At 41.8% G+C, this 23,464-nt stretch overlaps 1 protein-coding gene across 1 annotated transcript in view; it reads left to right on the forward strand.

Moving 5' to 3' along the window:
* The window catches only part of EPHX4 (epoxide hydrolase 4), an 80,319-nt gene extending 57,082 nt beyond the window's left edge, over positions 1 to 23,237 (forward strand). Inside the window, exons 4-7 of the mRNA XM_044302436.1 lie at positions 3,556 to 3,684; positions 11,176 to 11,279; positions 20,791 to 20,939; positions 22,431 to 23,237. Of these exons, the coding sequence (XP_044158371.1) occupies positions 3,556 to 3,684; positions 11,176 to 11,279; positions 20,791 to 20,939; positions 22,431 to 22,665 (617 nt within the window). The 3' untranslated portion in view covers positions 22,666 to 23,237. The remainder of the gene's footprint in view (positions 1 to 3,555; positions 3,685 to 11,175; positions 11,280 to 20,790; positions 20,940 to 22,430) is intronic.
* Positions 23,238 to 23,464: the final 227 nt, after the last annotated feature.

Genomic DNA, 23,464 nt, shown 5'->3' on the forward strand with positions numbered 1-23,464 from the left:
AATTTTATAGTAAATACGGGGACTGTATCTTTCCCAGATTATTGGAGGTCTTTGCTGAATCAATGGAGGATGGGATGCTACCAGATTCAATGATGGAGGCTACAATAATACTAATTCCAAAAAAAGGCAAGGACCCTTTAGATTTAGAATCTTATAGACCAATTTCATCTGCTCAATGCAGATGTAAAGCTTCTTGCGAGGGTCCTTGCTACAAGGCTTTCTAGGGTCATCTCCTCCATTGTCCATCCGGATCAGAGCGGTTTTATCCAAAATAAGGGCACACATCATAATTTACATCGGCTCTTTTCTAATATCCAGGCCCCTGGGGGGACCGCCCGCTCCATCCTGTCATTGGATGCCTCTAAGGCCTTTGACAGGGTGGAGTGGCGTTTCCTCTGGAAGGTTCTTGCTAGGATGGGCTTTGGAGAAAGGTTTATACGCACTCTTAAGTTATTGTATAGATCTCCAAGGGCCAAATTGAGTCTTAATGGAATTCTGAGTAGTAGTATTGATTTAAACAGAGGCATCCCGTCAGGGTTGCCCATTATCTCCCTTATTATTCGATATGTATATCGAACCCCTTGCGATGGCCATCAGGCAGGATGATCAGGTTAAAGGATTTGGTACGCTAGGAATACAAGACCGTATCTCATTATATGCAGATGATGTTCTGTTTTTTATAGATCATACGGAAACTACTCTCCCTAGGATTATTCAAATGGTTAAAGTATTTGGTGAGGTGTCTGGTCTTCTTATAAACTGGGCCAAGACCAGTCTGCTCCCAATAGATCCCCTGCCACAGAAAGAGGTTCCTGTTACACAGTTGGATATTGTCGATACTTTTCAATACTTGGGTTTGACTATATCGCCTCGGGTCGAAAATTTTGTAGAACTTAATTTGATCCCCATAATGGTAAAGATTAGAGCTAAAATAGGAATCTGGCTGAAACTTCCCCTATCTAGAGCTGATCGAGTTTCACTAGTTAAAATGGTGATATTACCACAATTTCTTTATGTGCTTCAGGAATACACCTATTTGGATACAAGACTAAACATTTTAAACTTATGGAAAGAATAATTAATGATTTAATATGGGGAAGAAAGCGAGTTCGAATTAAGCTGGAATATTTGTATAAATCAGTGGAGTGCGGGGGTTTAAATCTCCCCTACTTTAAAGGGTATTTTATTGCAGCCCAGTTATTGATGTGCTATGAATCAGAGAACAGTGCACTGCTGGGGAAGTTGGTAACTAGTCACGCTCACAATAATATTTTTACCTTGTTGGAATCTGGGCTATTGAAGAGCTATGAGCGAGGCTATAGAGAGACTATAAAACTACTCCTTAAAGTGTGGGCTACAACTAGGACATGGTTGAAGGTTAAGGGTTCACTTACATTTACGCCTCTTTGGCATAATTTGTATTTACAAAGGCTGGATGAAATTGCAGCTGACACATTTTGGCAGAAGAATAAAATTTTATATATTTCACAGGTAGTTAAAGATAGAGAAATTAAACCCTTTATAGAAATGACACATAATATAAAAAATCTTTCATGGTTTAGGTATTTTCAATTGCGATCTGTACTATCTAGTTTGGATGATAAGCGGCTGTTGGATATAGATAATCTATCTTTCTGAATGATTGGGTAGGGGGTACACCTTCTAGAATAAAAATTTCAAATATATATAAGTTATTACTTAAGGTACGGTTTAGTGATATACACTCACCAGGACAAAAAGCGTGGGAGGTGGACTGTCCGAATTTACAAATAGAAGGGTGGGAGAATATTTTTGGGAATTTATCTTCATTATCCCAGAACTTCAACCATGTTCTAATACAATTCTATATTTGCCACAGATTATATATTACTCCCCTGTGGATGAATAAATGCGGGTTAAGAGATACGTCCAACTGTCCCAAATGTGACACTGTAGGAGCGGACTTTCTCCATATGATATGGACCTGTCCAGAACTTATAAATTACTGGAATAGTATCAATAATTGTATTATGTATAAACTAAAAATTCGAATTCCTTTTGAACCACAAGTATTTGTTCTTAATGATCTTTCCAAACTAAAAAATCACAAGTATCAAAAGATTTTCCTGAGCAGAATACTGATGTTGGCTAGAGTTTTGATCAGTCGGACCTGGTTTGCCCGATCCACTCCAGACATAAATACATGGATAAATTTAACTGATAAGGTAAAGAACTATGAGAAAATTATATATAAACGGAGGGAAATTGAGTACCAGTGGAGTAGGATATGGGGTGGTTGGAGGATTGATTAGCTGAGGTCAAGTTGTTTCATATATAGGGGTCCTACTTTGACGCACCACAAACTGGGGGGGAGGGAGGGGAGGGTTTTCTAAATGTTATAAAAAGACGAGTTGAATATATTTATAGTTTATATATAATTAGTTGGGTCACTAAGAATTGAGAGATTGTAAAAATTTCTTTACTGTAAATGTTTTGTATTTTTCCCAATAAATTTTTGAAAGCAAAAAAAAAAAAAAAAAAGAGCACCTGTGACCATGATCGACCCTATTAAACGAGGCATACTACCAAGTAGGGTTGATCATGGTGAAAGTAGTGGCCAATCTCTTGCTGCAATCTGACGTTCTATTGCGATCAATTCATACTCTTATTATTAAGCTAATGAGGTGCTCGGAGCACCGAGGGGCTGGCCTACCACTTCACTTCCTCATCTCCCTCGTTGCCACTCCCTCTGATTGACAGGGTCAGGCATCCTTACTGCTGTGATTCCTGCCCCTGAAATCTCGCTGATTGTACTGCCGCCGGCACATGCGCATTTGATGTCATAAGACATCTCTGAGTTCTGCACTGCACATGCACCAATTGTACTATCGTTGATTTCAGGGCCAGGCATCAGAGCTGTGGGTGATGATGCATAGCCCTGTCAATCAGTGGGGGAGAGGGTGTGGCATAAGATGAAAGGTAGAGGTGAAGCAGTGCTCCAAGGGGCTAAGCCCACCACTCGGTGCTCCAAGCACCTACTTAGGAAATTTTAAAAAGAGAGAACAGTAACTGTGGCGCCAGTGGCGTAACTAGAAATGACTGATCCCCACAGCAAATTTTTGAATGCAACCCCCTCCTCCCGTGCAACCCCCACACCTGTGGCTAGTCAAAATTGCTCTCTTAGACCAGGCCCAGCAGCCGCTCCATCTGTTTCCTACACTGTCTCTGTATATGATGTCATTTTATAATACTGTTGAGGGGGCCCTGACAATAAAATCTTTCCCTGGGTTGGTCCCTTCTGACTTCGGGCCCCACAGCAGCAGCTTCCCCTGCTTCCCCTATAGGTAAGCCCCTGTCTGGCGCTATACAGATAGACTTCATTGGATAGCTCAGTGGTTGCCCAAAATTTTTTATTACATGCAATTACAGCTGCTGGTTTGAAAACTGTAGAATATTTTTGATTAGACAGCCCCTTTAATGTAAGATAACACATGGCTGAAGGTATGCGTCATTTGCCGGTGACTAGTTTCAGCGAGATTTGATAATGAAAATAATTATTTCACAATTTTTCTACAGGTTACACCAAATGTGTCCTTATTGGCCATGACTGGGGTGGGATGATTGCTTGGTTGATTGCTATATGCTATCCAGAGATGGTCACCAAACTTATTGTTTTGAGTTTTCCCCATCCAACTGTATTTACAGGTGAGTTGGACCAAATACAGTAAAATGAATTGCATTGCTGTGTCATGATATTCTCTAAGGGTGACTGTTGTGACGCACTTATAAACCTAGTTGTACCATTTTTTTTTAAAATAAGGGCGAGTTCACTCTTCAGTAATTTGATCATTTGATCAGTCAGGGTACTTTCACACTAGCGTTTTTCTTTTCCGGCATAGAGTTCCGTCACAAGGGCTCTATACCGGAAAAGAACTGATCAGGCATATCCCCGTGCATTCTGAATGGAGAGTAATCCGTTCAGTTTGCATCAGGATGTCTTCAGTTCAGTCGTTTTGACTGATCAGGCAAAAGAGAAAACCGTAGCATGCTACGGTTTTCTCTCCGGCGAAAAAAACTGAAGACATGCCTGAACGCCGGATCCGGCATTTTTTCCCATAGGAATGTATTAGCGCCGGATCCGGCATTCAGAATACCGGAATGCCGGATCCGTCGTTCCGGCATGCGCATGCGCAGATCGGTAAAAATGAGGAAAATGTACAAGACGGATCCGTCGGTCCGCATGACAAGCGGAGAGACGGATCCGTCCTTGCAATGCATTTGTGAGACGGATCCGCATCCGGATCCGTCTCACAAATGCTTTCAGTCAGCAGCAGATCGGCGGATCCGGCGGCCAGTTCCGACGACGGAACTGCCCGCCGGATCACACTGCCGCAAGTGTGAAAGTAGCCTTATTTCCATCAGTTATTGTGAGCCAAAACCAGCAGTGAAGCCTACAAAGAGATTAGGTATCATAAAGATTTCGTCCCTGTTCTATGTTTTTGACCTGCACCTGGTTTTGGCTCACAAGATGGAAATAACTGATCAAGTAACTGAAGTGTGAACTAGGCCTCAGAGTTTATTCATTTTTATGAGTTAATGGCAGTTTATGGCTAAAATCCTGGGGAGTTTAAAGGGATCGTCGCAGTATAGTTTATCAATATCAGATCAATGTATAGCAAGTTGGTCGCCATTCCTGGTTGATAAGGTGGTGCTCAGTGGTACAAAAGGTAATTGGGTCAAGTGTATCAATACCACCGCACTCAAAATAGTTAAAGAGGACCTTTCACTAGAATAAAAAATCTAAACTAACTATACAGACATGGAGAGCAGCGCCCAGGGATCTCCCTGCACTTACTGTTATACCTGGGCGCCGCTCCGTTCTCCCGTTATTGCCTTCGGTATCTTCATAGTTAGGCTCCACCCAGGGGAACCTGCCGGCGTCTCATTCTCCCATGCTGTAGCGCTGGCCAATCGCAGCGCTCAGCTCATAGCCTGAGAGGAAAAAAAAACTCTCAGGCTATGAGCCGAGCGCTGCGATTGGCCAGCGCTACAGCATGGGAGAATAAGACGCCGGCAGGTTCCACTGGGTGGAACCTAACATATGAAGATACCGGTGGCTATACCTGGAGAACGGAGCGGCGCCCAGGTATAACAGTAAGTGCAGGGAGATCCCTGGGCGCCACTCTCCATGTCTGTATAGTTAGTTTAGATTTTTTATTCTAGTAAAAGGTCCTCTTTAAATTAAATTTAGTAGTGATTTATTAATTCCATCTAATATAATAGTATGAAAATGGCCAACGTTTTAGTCCAATCCTAGACCTTGTTCACGGCCTTAATTTCATGGTAAGAGGCTTGAAGGGAGGATCCTTCAAGCCTCTTACCAAGAAAGTAAGGCCGTGAACAAGGTCTAGGATTGACTTCCAGCACCTCCATCGATCTGCTGTATGCAGAGACCCTGGCGCACTGGTGAGTGCTGCGGCATCTTTCTAGGCCAGTGATGTCACGCTCAACGGTAACATGGCTTAGCTGCAATACCAAGCACAGCCGCTATCCAGCCGGTATCAGTATCTGATTAGTGGGGGTCCGACAGCCGGGATCCCCGTCGATCAGCTGTTTAAGAAGGCACTGGTGCTCGCTGTACCGCCACGGCCTGTTCTCAGCTTTCTCTAGGCCAGTGATGTCACGTTCATTGGTCACATGGCCTAGGCGCAGCTCAGCCCCATAGAACTGAACGGACCTAAGCTGTGATACCGAGCACAACCACTGTATAATGTACGACACTGTGCTTAGTGAGCTGAGAGAAGGCCGCGGCACTACTGCAAGTGCAGGTGCCTTCTCAAACAGCTGATCAGTGGCAGTCCCGGGTGTTGGGCCCCCACTGATCAGATACTGATGACCTATCTGGAGGATGGAAGAAACACAGTGGGCATAAAGGGATAAACCATATGTCAAGGGTACATTGCTTACATTACACCTGCCTACACACAGGGGTGCAGCACTAATGAGGCCAGGTGAGGCGATCGCCTCAGGCAGCACCAGGTAGGGGCAAGAGGGGGGCAGCAGAAAGGCCATAGGCAATGAGCGCTTTTATTGTGGCAAACAAGTTAGGTTAAGAAATTGGCATTAAGGGGAGGGGGTGGGGCGCCATTTCAGTTTTCGCCACAGGCAGCAGAAAGACTAGATGCACCCATGCCTATACAGCTAACATCATGCAGGGTTTAATGGGGTTTTACAGTAAATAGTATGGGGTTTCGCTCTGGTAGACAGGATTAGCGAACGCAGTATAGAGGCAACAACAAGTTCTTTGGATCAAACGGTTCAGTGTTTTATTCACACTTTAGGCAAGTGACAAAACAAGCAGTCATCATTCTGCCTCAAAGAGTCCTTGACCATAGCAGCACCAACCAATTTTTTCACGCCAAACAGGTAGCAAGCCTTCATCCAGACACAAGTCTCCCAGATCCCAACACAGAGACCTGGTTTCTGAGCCCAGCTGCCTATTTAAGGACAGCTAGGTGCTGCCAAAACCCAGACTGGCACTTAAAATCCGGTCCGGTATTTGACCTCACCTGGCTGTAAATCAGCCCAGCTGCACATGCTGGGAGGAAAATACCAGTTTTCCCAGACAAAACCTCTCACTGTGTCACAATAGATATTACAACCTATCTGGAAGGCTCCATCCACTGTGTAGTTTCCAGCGCAAACGTACTTCAGCTTAGCTCCTATTCATTTGAATTTGAGCTGAGCTGCAGTACCCGGCACAGCCACTACATAGTGAACGGGACCTTGCCCTTCCGGCTCCAGCCACTGATGGATGCGGAAGAGCTGAACGGTTGGGGTACCAGTCTGATATTGATGACCTATTCTTTGTACCTGTCTCTTCAAAATTTCCTGTGCGCCATCTCTCTTGCAGCAGCAGTGTAATGACAATACATTCACTTGAATGGGACGGACCAGTTGTCATTACACTGCGCTGTTCCTGCAAAGGAGACGACGTGCAGGTGAACTTTGAAGAGGAAGCAGCACTCACAGGAGCACCCTGAGCCCTTCAAACAGCTGATCAGAGGTGGTGCCGGGAGTCAGACCCCTGCCCATCTGATATTGATGACCTATATTGAGAATAGGTCATCAATATTATAACACTGTACAACCCCTTTAGGCACGCAGCATAAGAGAGACACAATGGATGTCAGTAGATGAGTTTCCAACTGACTCGCGTCCCTGTGGATATGAATGCTCGAGCCGTGCTGATCTCAGAACTCTTCTCATGTTGTGGATATATGGAAGAACTGCTGGTGCTCTTGTGTTGCAGGAAATAAACAGATAAATATTAAATGCATCTTCCGTGTCTCTGGGAACATGAGAATAAATTATCTTTTCCTTAGGCACTAGTAGCTGTCTGAGACTTATGGCAATGTATTATTTATCAGACTGTCAGCAACACAGCATGACCGGCATCACTTATAATGTGATGTGCATCACTGAGATTATTACAAACACACTGCACACTGGCGTCCCCACATGCCGGGGTGTAACAAAGGCCACAGCTTTCCATCTAGCCTGTGTTATACAATAGATGGCAAGATATGCCATCTCTCCCGACTGCTAGTAAGACAGTGGACCAAATACTCAAAGCACACATGCGCCTCTTGTGTTTAAAGGGGTATTACAGCTTCCTGGCTACATGCACACGATCGTTGTTTGTTTCCGTGTCTTTTACGTTTTTTTTGTGGATAGGATTTCAATGGGTCTGCAAAAAATGCGGCCAGCACATCATATGCTGTCCACATCAGTATGTCCATTCTGTAGCCCCGCAAAAAAAATAGAACATGTCCTATTCTTGTCCATTTTTTTTTTTGGCGGACTCCAAAACATATATGGTTGTGTGCATGTAGCCTAAAGGGGTATTTCCACCTGAGACAATGGGGGCATAACGTTAGGATATGTCCCCATTGCCTAAAAGGTGCGGGTCCCAGCAGAACAGAGAATGGAGCAGGAAAGGTGGTGGCTGGAGGACCCTGGGTCCGGCCACCACCAGGTACTCTTTACATAGAAGTGAATAGGAGCGCATCGGGCTTGCGCAGCCACCGATCTCATTCATTTCTATGGGGATGACGGAAATAGCCGAGCCAGGGCTCAGCTATTTTCGGCGGCCCCATAGAGATGAATGGAAGGCGGCTGCGCAAGGGATTCCTTACTGAAGGGTTTTTTAAGGGGCTCCTTACTGAAATACTGTCTCTTCGGCACCATGTTTCTTTGAGGTAGGATTCTAGATTTCTAGGTTACCGGTATATTGAAAATATGCTAAAACAAAAGAACTGGCTTTATGTTTTTCATGTTCTCCAGTAATATTATGTGAACATAGTATATACTTGCTGGATTCTAGTTACCCCATTGTTCATCCCCAAGTCTGTATATTGCCAATCTAAAATCTGCTGTTTCCGTTGCTCTGCCCTGTACCACGTAGTCACGCTGGTAAAATTACAGTGACCCTGAGGTGAAATGCTTCTGCTTTCTAGTGTTGATTATGTGGAGACTACAGAGCATGGAAGATTACTGCTCAGATCAACTGACATGTTGCATTTGCCGAAAGAAATAAACTGTGCAGAGGAATGGCTGGTAATAGGACACCTTAAATATAATGGATTTAAGTGGTTATATTATTACTATGTGGTATTTACTAATGAATAAATATTAATGTTATACATGTGTACATGTTCCAAAAGAACACCAAGATGAAAAAAATGTGTGGTCATTCATTAGGAGGAAAGATAATACAGGTCTGCGTGAATACACTCTGTACATTTCACTAGATTGATTAGACTAATTGCCCTTTTACACTGGTCGAGGATCGAGCCAATTATCGGGAATGAACATTCTTGCAAAACTTCATTCCTGATAATAGGCCTGTGTAAAGGATTACCCCAAAAAAGAGCGAATAACGTTCGTTCCTTCTCCTTCCGTTTTGCATCAGGCCATGGGACAGGCATTTGAAAGGAGCTCTGATGGACTTTTATATCGTCGACAGAGGTGCACCACCAATGAGGCCAGGTGAGGCGCCGTTTCAGTTTTTGCCTCAGGCAGCAGAAAGGCTAGGTGCACCCCTGATCGTCGATCAGCACTCGTTTATTGCTCAGCATCGGCCTGTGTAAGAGGACCATCATTTTCCAAATTTACAAAAATAAAGCTTATTCATTGTGTAAGAAAATGTATGCTTTTAAAGTTGCAAAATTCAGTTTTGCGACTTGAAACTTAGTCACAATTTTAATGCCAGTTTATGAAAAGGTGGCATGGCAAGGGTGGGGACATCAGTCCTGCCACATTCACAGAAACTGGTGTAAATAACGACTGAAATCTGCCGTAGATTTCATTCTGGCGTATGGACTGCTAGAGGAGGCATGTCATATTGACAAGGCTTGAGCATAGTCATAAATCACGTGCATCCTCTGGCAGCGCAGGCCTGTGCTTCGTCATAAATGAAGCACGTCCTCCAGGGGATGTCAAAGACTGGTATAAAACTCCGGTCTTTGATAAATGACCCCCATTGGGTTGAATCTATTAAGACTGATGTTTCATATGGCGGCCTAAATCAGAAGCGCGCTGGAGGAAGAGGCGCATTTTTCTGTCAGCCTGTGTGCTATAAAATCATATCTAAGCTATCTATTAGCTGGTGTTGATTAGCGCTGTAATTTATACCACTTTCTGGTGTAAATTATAGTAAATTTGTCCGATTGCAAAGGTCCTGCTTCCTCCAATTATGTCCCAACCACTTAGTTCTTATAGGCTGGGTTCACACCTGAGCGTTTTACAGCGCGTTCCTACGCCCCAAGAAGTACAGGAGCTTCTTTGGGGCGTATTGTCGCGCGTACGCCTCTGTGGTCAACAGCAAGAACGCGTGTACGACGCGCGTTTTCAAATACAAAAACGCCACAAAATACGCCCGATAAAAATGCCTGTAAACAGAGCTTATCGGATACGCTCAGGTGTGAACCCAGCCTTAGAGTGGTGTAAATTTTTGGCGAAAAAAATTGGCGTGGTCAAAATTTTCTAATATTACGACAGACAGCTTTTGCAAGTCGAATAATACATTTATTAGAAACTTGCATTTTTTAAATATTCATTTAGATTTTTATTCTTTGTACAAAGATTGATATTTATTAAAACTTCACTGGACAACCCCATTTAAAGGGAATGTGTCACCACCATTATACTGGCCTCTGAGGGCAGCATAAGGTACTGACAGGCACAGGGATTTCAGCACTGCCTCTCTTGTACATGTACATTAAAGGGGTTGTCTCACCTGAGATATTGGGGGAATATCGCTTTAGAACGGAGCCCACAAAGTGCCGGAGGGCGCACCGCACATGCGCGGCTGTCCTCCATTCATTCCTATGGGAGTGCCATATCTCTGTCAGCCCCATAGAACTGAATAGAGCAGTGGCCGTGCTTCCCATTCATTTCAATGGGACTGCCGAAAATAGCCGGCTATTTTCAGCGCTCCCATAGGAATGAATGGATGGCGGACGCCCACTGGCACTTTTTGGGCTTCGTTTTAAAGATAAGTGTGGGTCCCAGAGGTGGGAACTGCACCTATCAAACATTGGGGGCATATCCTAGCGATATGCTGCCAATGTCTGAGATGAGACAACCCCTTTAAGAAGTTTTTATTTCCTGATATCCATATCTATGCCCAACCCCACCCTCCTGCCAGTGATTGACACTGGTCCCTGTATTCACAGTAATAAACAGAGTGGTGTCAATCATTTGGAAGGAGGCGGGGCTGGGTGGATCTATCCCGCAGGACTGGGCGGGGCTATCCCCACAGCTCATGAACATTTGGACTGCTTCCTCAAAGCAGGATTCCAGCGCTGCTGCTCTTTAAGGGTACATTTCTTAAAAAATATTTTATGTACACATACAAAAAAGGCGGCGCTGGAATCAGCATGTTTGTTAGTACCTTATCCTGCCCTCAGAGAGAGCACTACAGAGATGGGGACAGACCCCCTTTAAGCCATTCATTTACATATGAACATATGAGAATGCAGCGAATATAACACAACTTTGCACATTGTGATATTACATTGTGATTGATTCCTTTGCCTAATGTAAAATGCAAGTTTCCACGCATTTTTCTGTACTGTATAAAAACTACTTAGCAGAGGTGTAAGAAATAATTCATGGACATTTTTGTTTCAGAATATATTCTACAACACCCTTCACAATTGATTAAATCCGGTTACTACTTCTTTTTCCAAATGCCTTGGTTCCCTGAACTCATGTATACTGTAAATGACTACAAGGTGAGCTAACCCGGACTCTTACATTACAGATGTCATTAGAGATACCACTGAAAATGCTATTAATCCAAATATCTACAGAAGCGTTTACAGCAGCCAGCCTTTCCATATCCATTTTACAGCTCATATATCCGATACATAATGTGCTCTGGGCATAACATTGCCTCTTTACATTCCCTTTTCATGGTTAAATGTTTATCATATTGGAAATGGAAAACCGCTGCATGACTCATAGCTTTGTAGTTGTATTGATTTACTGGAAACGTGTAAGAGTTATTAGATATGTGAGTATAATGTGTATTGTCCACCCTCTTACTGGCTCTGTTCCAAAGATTAGGTGCAACAAATGAGATGGAACCAGAAAGGATGAAATGCATGTAGAGAGACAATTCTGTATTTATAAACAACAATTTAAATTATTCAACTTGATAAAAAATTACAATATAATCCTTAATATAAATAGTAACAATTAGGGTCCATTCACACGTCCTGTTTTTTTTCATCCTGAAAAACGGTCCGTTTTTTGCGGATCCGTTGTTCCTGAAAATGTTTCCGTATGTCATCCGTTTTTTGCGGATCCGCAAAAAACGGGAACATGTATACATTTCAATAATCAAATAAAGTTGTTTGGATTTCTTTGAAAAAAAATAGAAAAAATAAAATAAAAAATTTGTTATGTGTTTCCAGGAACGGAATCCGCAAAAAACGGATGACATACGGAATGACATCCGAATGTCATCCGTTTTTTGCGGATCCATTGACTTTGTATTGTACCAGGATCCGATTTTTCAGGACAAGAATAGGACATGTTTTATATTTAAACGGACATGCGGAACGGAACAACGGAAACGGACAGCACACATTGTGCTGTCCGATTTTTTCCAGGACCCATTGAAAATGAATGGGTCCAGATCTGGTCCTGATCTGTTCCTGAAAAAACGGAACAGATCAGGAAAGAAAAAACGGACGTGTGAATGGACCCATTAAAGTCATGGACACTTCACACACTTCAGGTCTCTCCATCTCTTCTTTTGACCTGTCTTCTCTTTGTTCTTCTAAGTCCCACTTATGACCAATGCTTGGGTCCTTTACACCCCTTGCATTTTATGATATCCTACAGTTTACCTTATTTTCACATTGCATTTTGTTGCCTTTGTCCACTGCCCTATTTAAGGCATGTACGGCGAGTTGAGATGGGCCGATGCAGCGGACGATTGTTGGGAAGGATGCATTCCTTCTCGAAAGTCCGTGCTCACTCAGTGAAGGAGACCTCTGCATTTACATGCACCATTTGGCTATTGCGATCTCTCGTCCCCGAGAGAATCATTGTTTCTGGGCAGCAGATCTCTGTTTAGACCGCATGATCGGCTGTCCAGAAGCCATGATCGGTGGTGCTTGCCTGAATGTTAGGATTACCCAATGAACGAGCATTTCACTCATTCATCGGGTGATCGGCGGCACATTTAGATTATCAGTAACTAGTGCTCGCAGGAACGGTCGTTCCTGATAATCTGGACGAACATTAGTTCATCTAATTACACCTTTAGCATCTGTAAGCAATACCTGATACTCCAAGATCTTTTGATGTGAGAGTCATGGTGATGGCCCTTCTACATGGGCTGGCTGGGCAGGTAGGCATAGGGGACAAACTTACTTTAGTTTATAGTGGCTCACCCCTCCTATCACTGTGGTAATGGTGCTCTGCCTAAAAAGTGGTTCACCTGGTCACTTCCTTAAGAAAAATCCTTATATAACTGAATAGCAGGCACTCGCCAACTGTGTTTCCTACGTTAGGCTAATAGCATTTATTTTCAAAAAATAGTAAGTATCAAATATCATAAAAAAACATCATAAAATGTAGGTATAAAACTAGGGGCATAGCTAAAGGCTCATGGGCCCTGGTGCAAGAGTTCAGCTTGGACCCCCTCTTCCCTCAAACCTTCGTGCTGCATGAGGCAAAAATTTTAACTGCACCCCCCCCCTTCCATACCAAATTCTTAACCTAACCCCTTCTGTCCAGCCAGAGGTGTAACTTGCATACATTTTCTATAATACCAGTGTCTTCTTATGTGGGACAAGGGTCTTTGGGCCCCTCAGGCTCCTGGGCCCGGTAGCGACTGCTACCTCTGCACCCCCTATAGCTATGCCCCTGTATAAAACATAAGACATAAAACATCAAACATAAAGCGTATGACATAAAATGTAAAACGTAAAAGGTAGAAGCAGTAGCACTGGGTCTGTGGATGTTGTAATCCTGGTAGTTTCAGTACTGATATTGAATAGGTTAATGATATTAGACAGGTTAATGGCTTAGGGATGTATTAAAAGACGATTCATTGATGATAACACATGTAGTTGTTAATATGGTTATTCAAAAGTTGTTCATAATTGCGTCAATATCCATCAAGGTATACTGTAGGGCTTGTACTCCTATATATATATATATATATATGTATAGAAGTAACAAAAAAATGGGCAGCACTCCGGTCTTGTAGTGAAATATCAGTGATGTTTATTCACACCCCAAAGCAATGCAGCATTTCAGCTCTCTCAATGGAGCATGTTTACATCTATTATGAAGAAAAAGGTGTATGTCACCCAAAAACCCTGACCAGAGTTTACCATCCTCCATAAATCCAGGTTTTTGGTGGAACCATGAGCAATATATAAAAAGGGCAGATAGTTTGGATCTCATTTAAAGCCACTGGTGAAGAGGTGAGGACACCTTGAAACGCGTCTGGACAAGAATCCAAACTACCCAGCTTTACCTGCAGGACCAAAGTGTAATTTGAAAGAGGACAAGGCGGCTTAAACAAAGAGAGAGAAACGTTCTCCTGCCTCCGTTACGTGAACAAAGCCAAGTCACGTGACCACAGCCATACAACGTGAGACGCCGATCCTGAGCGCGGAATACACCGCATAACAGAGTATAATCTTCGGGGTCGGGTGAGTAGCTGTACTACATTTGGGACGCCCCTGTAGTAAGCGAAACCCAGTCTCTTGTGAGTAGAGACAGCTGAATAACAAACAAACCCCTAACATTATGTCAAAATAAGTGACACTAACGCTCTATAGAGAGACATCCATACCCATTGGAAATACTTTACTAATAACCAACACAGATTTGGATACAAACTCTTTCCAAGTGTCGGACTCGACACTACTTTAACGGTATATAAAGCTATGATCACAATATTGAATTGACTGACAATTACTTAGTAAAACTACATACAGGTTGTCATCAATAGGAGTACAAGCCCTACAGTATACCTTGACGGATATTGACGCAATTTTAAACAACTTTTGAATAACCATATTAACAACTACATGTGTTATTATCAATGAATCGTCTTTTAATACATCCCTAAGCCATTAGCCTGTCTAATATCAGTACTGAAACAACCAGGATTACGACATCCACAGACCCAGAGCTACTGCTTCTACCTTTTCCGTTTTACCTTTTCCGTTTTATGTCATACGCTTCATGTTTAATGTTTTATGTCTTATGTTTTATACAATTTTATGATGTTTTTTTAGGATATTTGATACTTACTATTTTTTTTTAAATAAATGCTATTAGCTTAAAGGGAGTCTTTCACGCCGATTGACCCTATTAACCTATTAACACACTTATGTCCACGGCATCCCCCCTATTAAAACTGTTCTTACCATTAGTTCCCTGCTAGGTGGTTATGTCTGGACCAGAGAGGTAGATTTGAGTGTCGTCAGCACAAGAGTGATACTGAAAGCCATGGGACTCTATGAGCTGTCCCAGGCCAAAAGTGTAGATAGAAAAGAGCAGAGGTCCTAGGACAGAGCCTTGCGGGACACCAACAGAGAGGGAATGAGACGAGGAGGTGGTGTGAGAGTGGGAGATGCTAACTGTCCGGTCTGTGAGGTATGATGTGATCTAGGAGAGGCCCAGGTCAGTGATGCCGAGAGATAAGAGAGTTTGCAACAGAAGGGAGTGGTCGACAGTGTCAAAGGCAGAGGACAGGTCAAGGAGAAGGAGGACAGAGGACACCTATCTGACATTTGTGATATATCCTACCGATATGCCATAAATGTTCTGATCGGAAACCACTTTAATTCACACAAATGAAACACCTTATGTAAAATATGGTTTAATATAAGGCTTTTGTTATTCCAAAAACCTAGCAAGAACAAAGAATGTTTATTTTTCCAATCAGTTTTATCGATGTGTCCTAATTATTTTACATAGCACAGGATGAGCAAGTGCCAGATGGCTGGTGCACATTAAGTTTATTTCTTCATAAAATAAAAAAAATACTACCGTAAATGTAAGTCCTTGAGTTTCCCTCTTCTGTCAGATTGTTAAGAAAACTATCAGTTCATTTCTTAGCAGTATCTGATCTTACAGCTAACATATAGCTTGCACCCAACTTTTCTAGGGTAGTGAATGTAAACTTATATCATGATACTTCCCTTGCACCATTATTACACATCTCAGCACTGGACAACAGTCCCAAAATCCTCTTAAAGAGGAGCTGTCACTTCTCCTCACATGTCTTAGTAACTACTTGCATAACTATTCTGGAGCATCTATTTTTATGACTCTGTGCTGGGCCATTCCAGCATTATTCCTGCTAGAAGGTTACAAAAAAATTACCAGCAGTCTGCAGTAAAAGTACTGTTGGGTGTGTCTGACTCTGTCCAATCAGGGACACACCTGCGACTGGTAACACCCATCTGTACCTTTAATGCAAGCTTCTGACAATTCATTCATAAACTTCATTTAGAAATAACAGAGGAATGGCACAACATAGTCATAAGAATAGATGCTCCAGAATTTTTAGTACATGGGGGAATTCTGTGCTAAAACCAGCTGCACACAGATCACAGATTGGACTGAATTTTGCATGGTACTGGATTTGCTTTGAAGTGGACCTGTCACCTCTCCTGACGTGTCTGTGTTAGTGACTACTTGCATCTCCCATGTAATAACAATTCTGGAGCATCTAGTATGTTGTGCCATTCCTTTATTATTCCTTCCAGAAGTTACGAATGAATCTCTAGCGTTTTGCAGTGAAGGTCCAGATGGGTGTTACCTGCACAATCTGACATTATTCAATCACTGTTGCCAGTGTCAGATAGTGTGCACTTAATGTCTCTCTGCTATGGGTCATGGCAGGAGGTCCTGAGCTGGGGTCCCCCTTTTATGATGTCCCTATCTTCACCTAGCAAAAAAGTTGTTAAAGAGGACCTTTAACCACTCCAGACATGCCTGTTTTAATAGCTCCTTGCATCCCCCATGTAATAGCAATTTTGGAGCATCTATTCTTATGACTCTATTTTGTGCTTTTCCTTTATTATTTCTACTAGCAGTCTGCAGTATGGATACAGAGGGGTGGTAACAATTTGGGGGGTGTAACTGCACAGTCTGAAAATGACAGCACTGATTGGATAGAGTGAGTCTGTGCAGGTACACACCCCCAACCACCCCTCTGTACCCTTACTGCAGACTGCTAGAAATCAATTCTGCTAGGAATAATAAAGGAATGGCACAACAAAGAGCCATAAGAACAGATGCTCCAGAATTGTTATTACATGGGGGATGCATGAAGCTATTAAACAGGCACGTCAGGAGTGGTGACAGGTCCTCTTTAAATTGAAAGCACAATGAACCACTTAATAGTGATATGTTTTATTTTAATTTGAGGAAATGTTCTTCCAAATTTACTGACTGTAGTAAAATTTTAGGGGTCATTTCTTTTGCAGTCGCTTCATATAATGTGTACTCAGTCATAAATGTATCCAGTCACTTAGACACACAACCTGGTTCAAGCCCACAATGCTGGCAATGCCCTCATGTTGGTGAAAAGGCAGGTTAAACCACAATTTTCTCTTACTAAAGAGCTAGCTTTTTTTTTTTTGATCAATCCACTTATTTTAATACATTCACAAATGACATCAGTCGGTATATACATTGAGTTACCTCATAGCTGGTTACCTCCACCACACTAAGTTGCTACAAGTATTGTGCGTAGCTCTTTAACCACTTAAGGTGAAAAATGGCAGGGTCCTGAAGGACCAGGCCATTTTTTGCAAATCTGACATGTGTACCACTTTATGTGGTGATAACTTTAAAATGCTTTTACTTATCCAGGCCATTCTGAGAATGTTTTCTCGTCACATATTGTACTTCATGACAGTGGTAAAATTGAGTTAAAAAAAATATTTTTATTATTCAAAAAATGGCAAATGTACAAAAAAATTTGCTAATTTGCTAATTTGAATTTCTCTACTTTTATTATAGATAGTAATACCGACCAAAATAGTTATTACTTTACATTTCCCATATGTCTACTACATGTTTAAATCATTTTGTGAATGCCATTTTATTTTTTGGGGACGTTAGAAGGCTTAGAAGTTTAGAAGCAAATCTTTAAATATTTCAGAAAATTTCCAAAACCCACTTCAGGACCAGTTCAGGTCTGAAGTCACTTTGTGAGGCTTACATAATAGAAACCACCCAAAAATGACCCCATTTTAGAAACTACACCCCTCAAGGTATTTAAAACTGATTTTACAAACTTTGTTAATCCTTTAGGTGTTCCACAAGTATTAATGGAAATGGAGATGAAATTTCAGAATTTCACTTTTTTGGCAGATTTTCAATTTTAACCCCTTAAGGACACAGCCTTTTTACACCTTAGGACCAGGCCATTTTTTGCAAATCTGACCAGAGTCACTTTAAGTGCTGATAACTTTAAAACGCTTTGACTTATCCAGGCCGTTCTGAGATTGTTTTTTCGTCACATATTGTACTTCATGACACTGGTAAAATAAAGTTAAAAAAAATATTTTTTTTGCACCAAAAAACACCTAATTTAACAAAAATTTGGAAAAATTTGCAAATTTCAAAGTTTCAGTTTCTCTACTTCTGTAATACATAGTAATACCCCTAAAAATTGTGATGCCTTTACATTCCCCATATGTCTACTTCATGTTTGAATTATTTTGGGAATGATATTTTATTTTTTGGGGATGTTACAAGGCTTAGAAGTTTAGAAGCAAATCTTGAAATTTTTCATAAATTTACAAAAACCAAATTTTTAGGGACCACTACAGCTCTGAAGTCACTTTGCGAGGCTTACATAAAAGAAACCACCCAAAAATGACCCCATTCTATAAACTACACCCCTCAAGGTATTCAAAACTGATTTTACAAACTTCGTTAACCCTTTAGGTGTTGCACAAGAGTTATTGGCAAATGGGGATGAAATTTGAGAATTTCATTTATTTGGCTAATTTTCCATTTTAACCCATTTTTTCCACTAACAAAGCAAGGGTTAACAGCCAAACAAGACGGTATCTTTATTGCCCTGACTCTGCCGTTTACAGAAACACCCCATATGTGGCCGTAAACTACTGTACGGCCACACAGCGGGGCGTAGAGTGAAAGGTGCGCCATATGGTTTTTGGAAGGCAGGTTTTGCTGGACAGTTTTTTTGACACCATGTCCCATTTGAAGCCCCCTGATGCACCCCTAGAGTAGAAACTCCATAAAAGTGACCCTATCTAAGAAACTACACCCCTCAAGGTATTCAAAACTGATTTTACTAACTTCATTAACCCTTTAGGTGTTGCACAAGAGTTATTGGCAAATGGGGATGAAATTTGAGAATTTCATTTTTTTGCCTAATTTTCCATTTTAACCCATTTTTTCCACTAACAAAGCAAGGGTTAACAGCCAAACAAGACTGTATCTTTATTGCCCTGACTCTGCCGTTTACAGAAACACCCCATATGTGGCCGTAAACTACTGTACGGCCACACAGCGGGGCGTAGAGTGAAAGGTGCGCCATATGGTTTTTGGAAGGCAGGTTTTGCTGGACAGTTTTTTTGACACCATGTCCCATTTGAAGCCCCCCTGATGCAACCCTAGAGTAGAAACTCCATAAAAGTGACCCCATCTAAGAAACTACACCCCTCAAGGTATTCAAAACTGATTTGACAAAGTTTGTTAACCCTTTAGGTGTTGCACAAGATTTAATGGAAAATAGAGATACAATTTCAAAATTTCACTTTTTTGGCAGATTTTCCATTTTAATATTTTTTTTCCAGTTACAAAGCAAGAGTTAACAGCCAAACAAAACTCATTATTTATGGCCCTGATTCTGTAGTTTACAGAAACACCCCATATGTGGTCGTAAACTGCTGTACGGGCACACGACAGGGCGCAGAAGGAAAGGAATGCCATACGGTTTTTGGAAGGCAGATTTTGCTGGACTGTTTTTATTGACACCATGTCCCATTTGAAGCCCCCCTGATGCACCCCTAGAGTAGAAACTCCCAAAAAGTGACCCCATTTTGGAAACTATGGGATAAGGTGGCAGTTTTGTTGGTACTATTTTAGGGTACATATGATTTTTGGTTGCTCTATATTACACTTTTTGTGCGGCAAGGTAACAAGAAATAGCTGTTTTGGCACCGTTTTAATTTTTGGGTTATTTACAACATTCACCTGTCAGGTTAGATCATGTGGTATTTTTATAGAGCAGGTTGTTACGGACGCGACAATACCAAATATGACTATTTGAAAAAAATATTTTTTTTTGTGTCTCCACATCCGGAAAGCCGTTTTATTTATTTTTGGGGCGATTGTCTTGTGTAGGGGCTCATTTTTTTGGGGGATGAGATGACGGTTTGATTGGTACTATTATAGGGTGCATATTACTTTTTGATTGATTGCTATTACACTTTTTGTGGTGAAATCCGTTTAGGGATCTCACAAGCGGTCCAAAACGGATCAGTTTTGCCCTAATGCATTCTGAATGGAAAAGGATCCGCTCAGAATGCATCAGTTTGCCTCCGATCAGTCACCATTCCGCTCTGGAGGCGGACACCAAAACACTGCCTGCAGCGTTTTTCTGTCCGCCATGTGGTGCGGAGCAAGACAGATCCGTTCTGGCACACAATGTAAGTTAATGGGGACGGATCCGTTTTCTCTGACACAATAGAAAATGTATCCGTCCCCCATTGACTTTCAATGGTGTTCAAGACTGATCCGTCATGGCTGGCTATAGAAGACATAATACAACAGGGTCCGTTCATGACGGATGCATGCAGTTGTATTATTGTAACGGAAGCGTTTTTGCAGATCCATGACGAATCCGCAAAAAAACACTAATGTGAAAGTAGCCTCAAATATAATTTATGATCATGTAACCCATCATTAGCCACACAGCACACATGATAAATAGCATTGCAGATATGAAAAGAAAAATCATTCTGTTAAAGGAATAGGCCTAATGCTGTTTTAGTGTCACTTACCTAGACTGATAAAGGATCCTAAATATGATGAACTGCTGTTGTTCTTGTAGATGGGGTTACTCAGTGAGGTCACTGATTCCTAGTGACTTGATAGGCTGCATTCTCATGAATACTGGTTGCCTCCACTGTATGTAGGTGACAGATGCACTTTAAAAGTTAGGTGGAATATGCCTAGAACACATATGTGATTGTGTCTGCACTCTCTTTGGTTTTGTAGATCCTTAAAGATCTGTTCACTAGTGAATCCACTGGAATCTGGAGGCACAAATCCAGATTCACGGAGGAGGACATGGAGGCATACCTTTATGTGTTTTCCCAACCAGGAGCCCTCAGTGGTCCTCTGAACCATTATCGGAATATCTTCAGGTGAGTGCATACTTTTATCAGCCTATGACGTGGGTCATGTTACTAAAACCGTAGTTAGGTTGATTTCACATGATCGTAATGCATCCACACCACTACTGAGCTAAGCTTGCAGACAAGGTTTCCGTATTCCGGGACCCAGCTGGCAACATCATTGGAGGTGCCCTATAATAAAGGAATTGTGTTTTTTTGTTCAACCTCCCATTGCAGAGCTGCAAACAGTCCCAAATTTGCTGGGATATTACCCTTTTTTTTTACTTTATAATCTGCACTTGACCATAAGACGCACCTAGGTTTTAAAGGCAGAAAATAAGAAAAAAAATGTTTTTCATGAGACCTCAAATTAGACCCCCAGTCTTCATCAGACCTCAGATCAGACACCTCAATCTTTATCAGCCCTCAAATCAGACCCGAAATCTATATCAGCCCTCAGATCCGATTCCCCAATCAGACCCCAAATCTTTATCAGACCTCAGATCAGACAGTAAAATAAACCTCTCCTCCTCCGGACTGTGTTCTCATCCTGCACTCATTGCTCCCTCATCTCATGCTGGTGCAGCGATGTGACCTGACTTCGCACAGCGTCGGGTCATAGTGCTTGCCTATGTGCATGTCCAGACACTATATGTAAGGACACAGCACAACGCCCAGAAGAAGACCAAGGAGCAGTGAGCACAGCCAGCGCTAGCAGTACTACACTCACCGTTCCCCGTGTCTCCTAGATACAAATGAGCGCTTCCATAAAGTGCCATTTAGTATTTGCTTTACAAGATACATTGTCACTTTCCCCCACTTTTGGAGGACAATTCCACCAAATATTTGCCCCATTCACTGTCCCACAAACAAAGGGATGGATTTAAATTAAAATAGTGTCAGGCAATGCTCCTCTGTAATTCTGGGAAGGTGGTATGCAAATGAGTCTTGACACATGACTTGATAAAAATGAAACCAGCACTTCATCTGCAGACAGACCCCGGAACAGCTGTCTGCAGATGAGATGCTGGCTACATTATTATCCAAGTCATGTCTCAAGACCTCTTAAAAGGTAGAACCTTGACTTATAGGATAGCTGCCTTATATCTGATAGCATTAGAGGCAGAGCTTGCTAAGAGCTCATTTGTGTACACTCTTCACAGAGTTTCAGAGGAATTTTGCCTGGCCCATAAAACTCCCCACGCCGCTTAGGACCTCTCTATATGGAGATATTGTATTCCTCAAATCCTGACCTAGACCTCTCACCCAGTTAAGCCAGTACTCTCTGCTCTGCACTGATGAGGGGCAATCACCCCAAAACAGTTGTCTGCAGATGAGATGCTGGCTTAATTATTATCCCAGTCATGTCTTAACTCTTAAGGCCTGTCTAAAAGGTCGAAAATTGACTCATAGACTAGCTAGCTTACATCTGGCAGAGCTTGTACTGTATAGTAAGAATACTTGAATTTCTCGAAGAAAAGTAACTTCTGTTCTGTTTTTGTTTTTTTTTGCTCCATGTAGCTGCCTACCATTAAAGCATCACCAGGTGACCATGCCAACTCTGCTACTATGGGGAGAACACGATGCGTTTGTTGAAGTGGAGATGGCCGAACTAACCAGAGTTTATGTGAAGAATTACTTTCAGCTATCAGTCTTGTCACAAGGCAGCCATTGGCTTCAGCAAGATCAGGCAGAATTGGTCAACACCTTGATATGGACTTTTCTACATGAAGACAGATTTCGAATAAAAGACTGATTTTGGCACTATTATTTAGACACACAAAAAAGGTCTATTCTTGCTTTTTTCAAGTCTTTACTGCTAGGAAAAATCACCTAGCAGGAAGATGATCTATTTATTAAATAAAAAAAACAACAGAAGTTATCTAACAAAGGGCCATATTTAGCTTGTCTCAGTGAACATGGTCACTGTACTGTGTCTACTATAACGTCACTGTGTATTTTTACCGGAGCGGATTGTCCTGTAAACCGTGTCAGTTGTCAATGCCAGTCTGATTTGTAGTGTTATATTTTGCACATATACATGCCTTAACATCTCTGAGTTTACACAGTACAAAAAAAAAGTCATGGACGTGTCAGAAATATTGCATTATTTAAAATTGTTGTGTGGTGCCTTGTAAATTTTTTTTTAAATTTTAAATACAGGGGTGCCAATGGCCTACCGGTCATATGGATATAATTTAGTTTTTATTTTTTTACTACATTTTGTAACATCACAAAAATGTTGTCGCTGCACAGAACGGCCTGTCCTGATCCTGTGACTCTTTGTATTGGAATCTGTTATGGTGGCTCTATGTGTTTCTGCTGTTTCTTGTCGTTGAGTTTATTAAGGATGTGAAAAATGAAATGTTTTACCTCATCTGAATAATCAGCACAATGTAAAATATACAGTAATACTGTGCTTTCCGTCTTCGGCTTCATTACTTCCAATGGGCACAATATACTGTATTTATACTGCAACATGCCGTAAAACACAATAGTGAGCCAGTGCAAGACTTTTGGACATGTATTCAGAATCTGTGTTATGGTTACTGAAC

The sequence above is a fragment of the Bufo gargarizans genome, chromosome 7 (genome assembly GCF_014858855.1).
Source record: "Bufo gargarizans isolate SCDJY-AF-19 chromosome 7, ASM1485885v1, whole genome shotgun sequence".
Taxonomy (NCBI): Eukaryota; Metazoa; Chordata; class Amphibia; order Anura; family Bufonidae; genus Bufo; species Bufo gargarizans.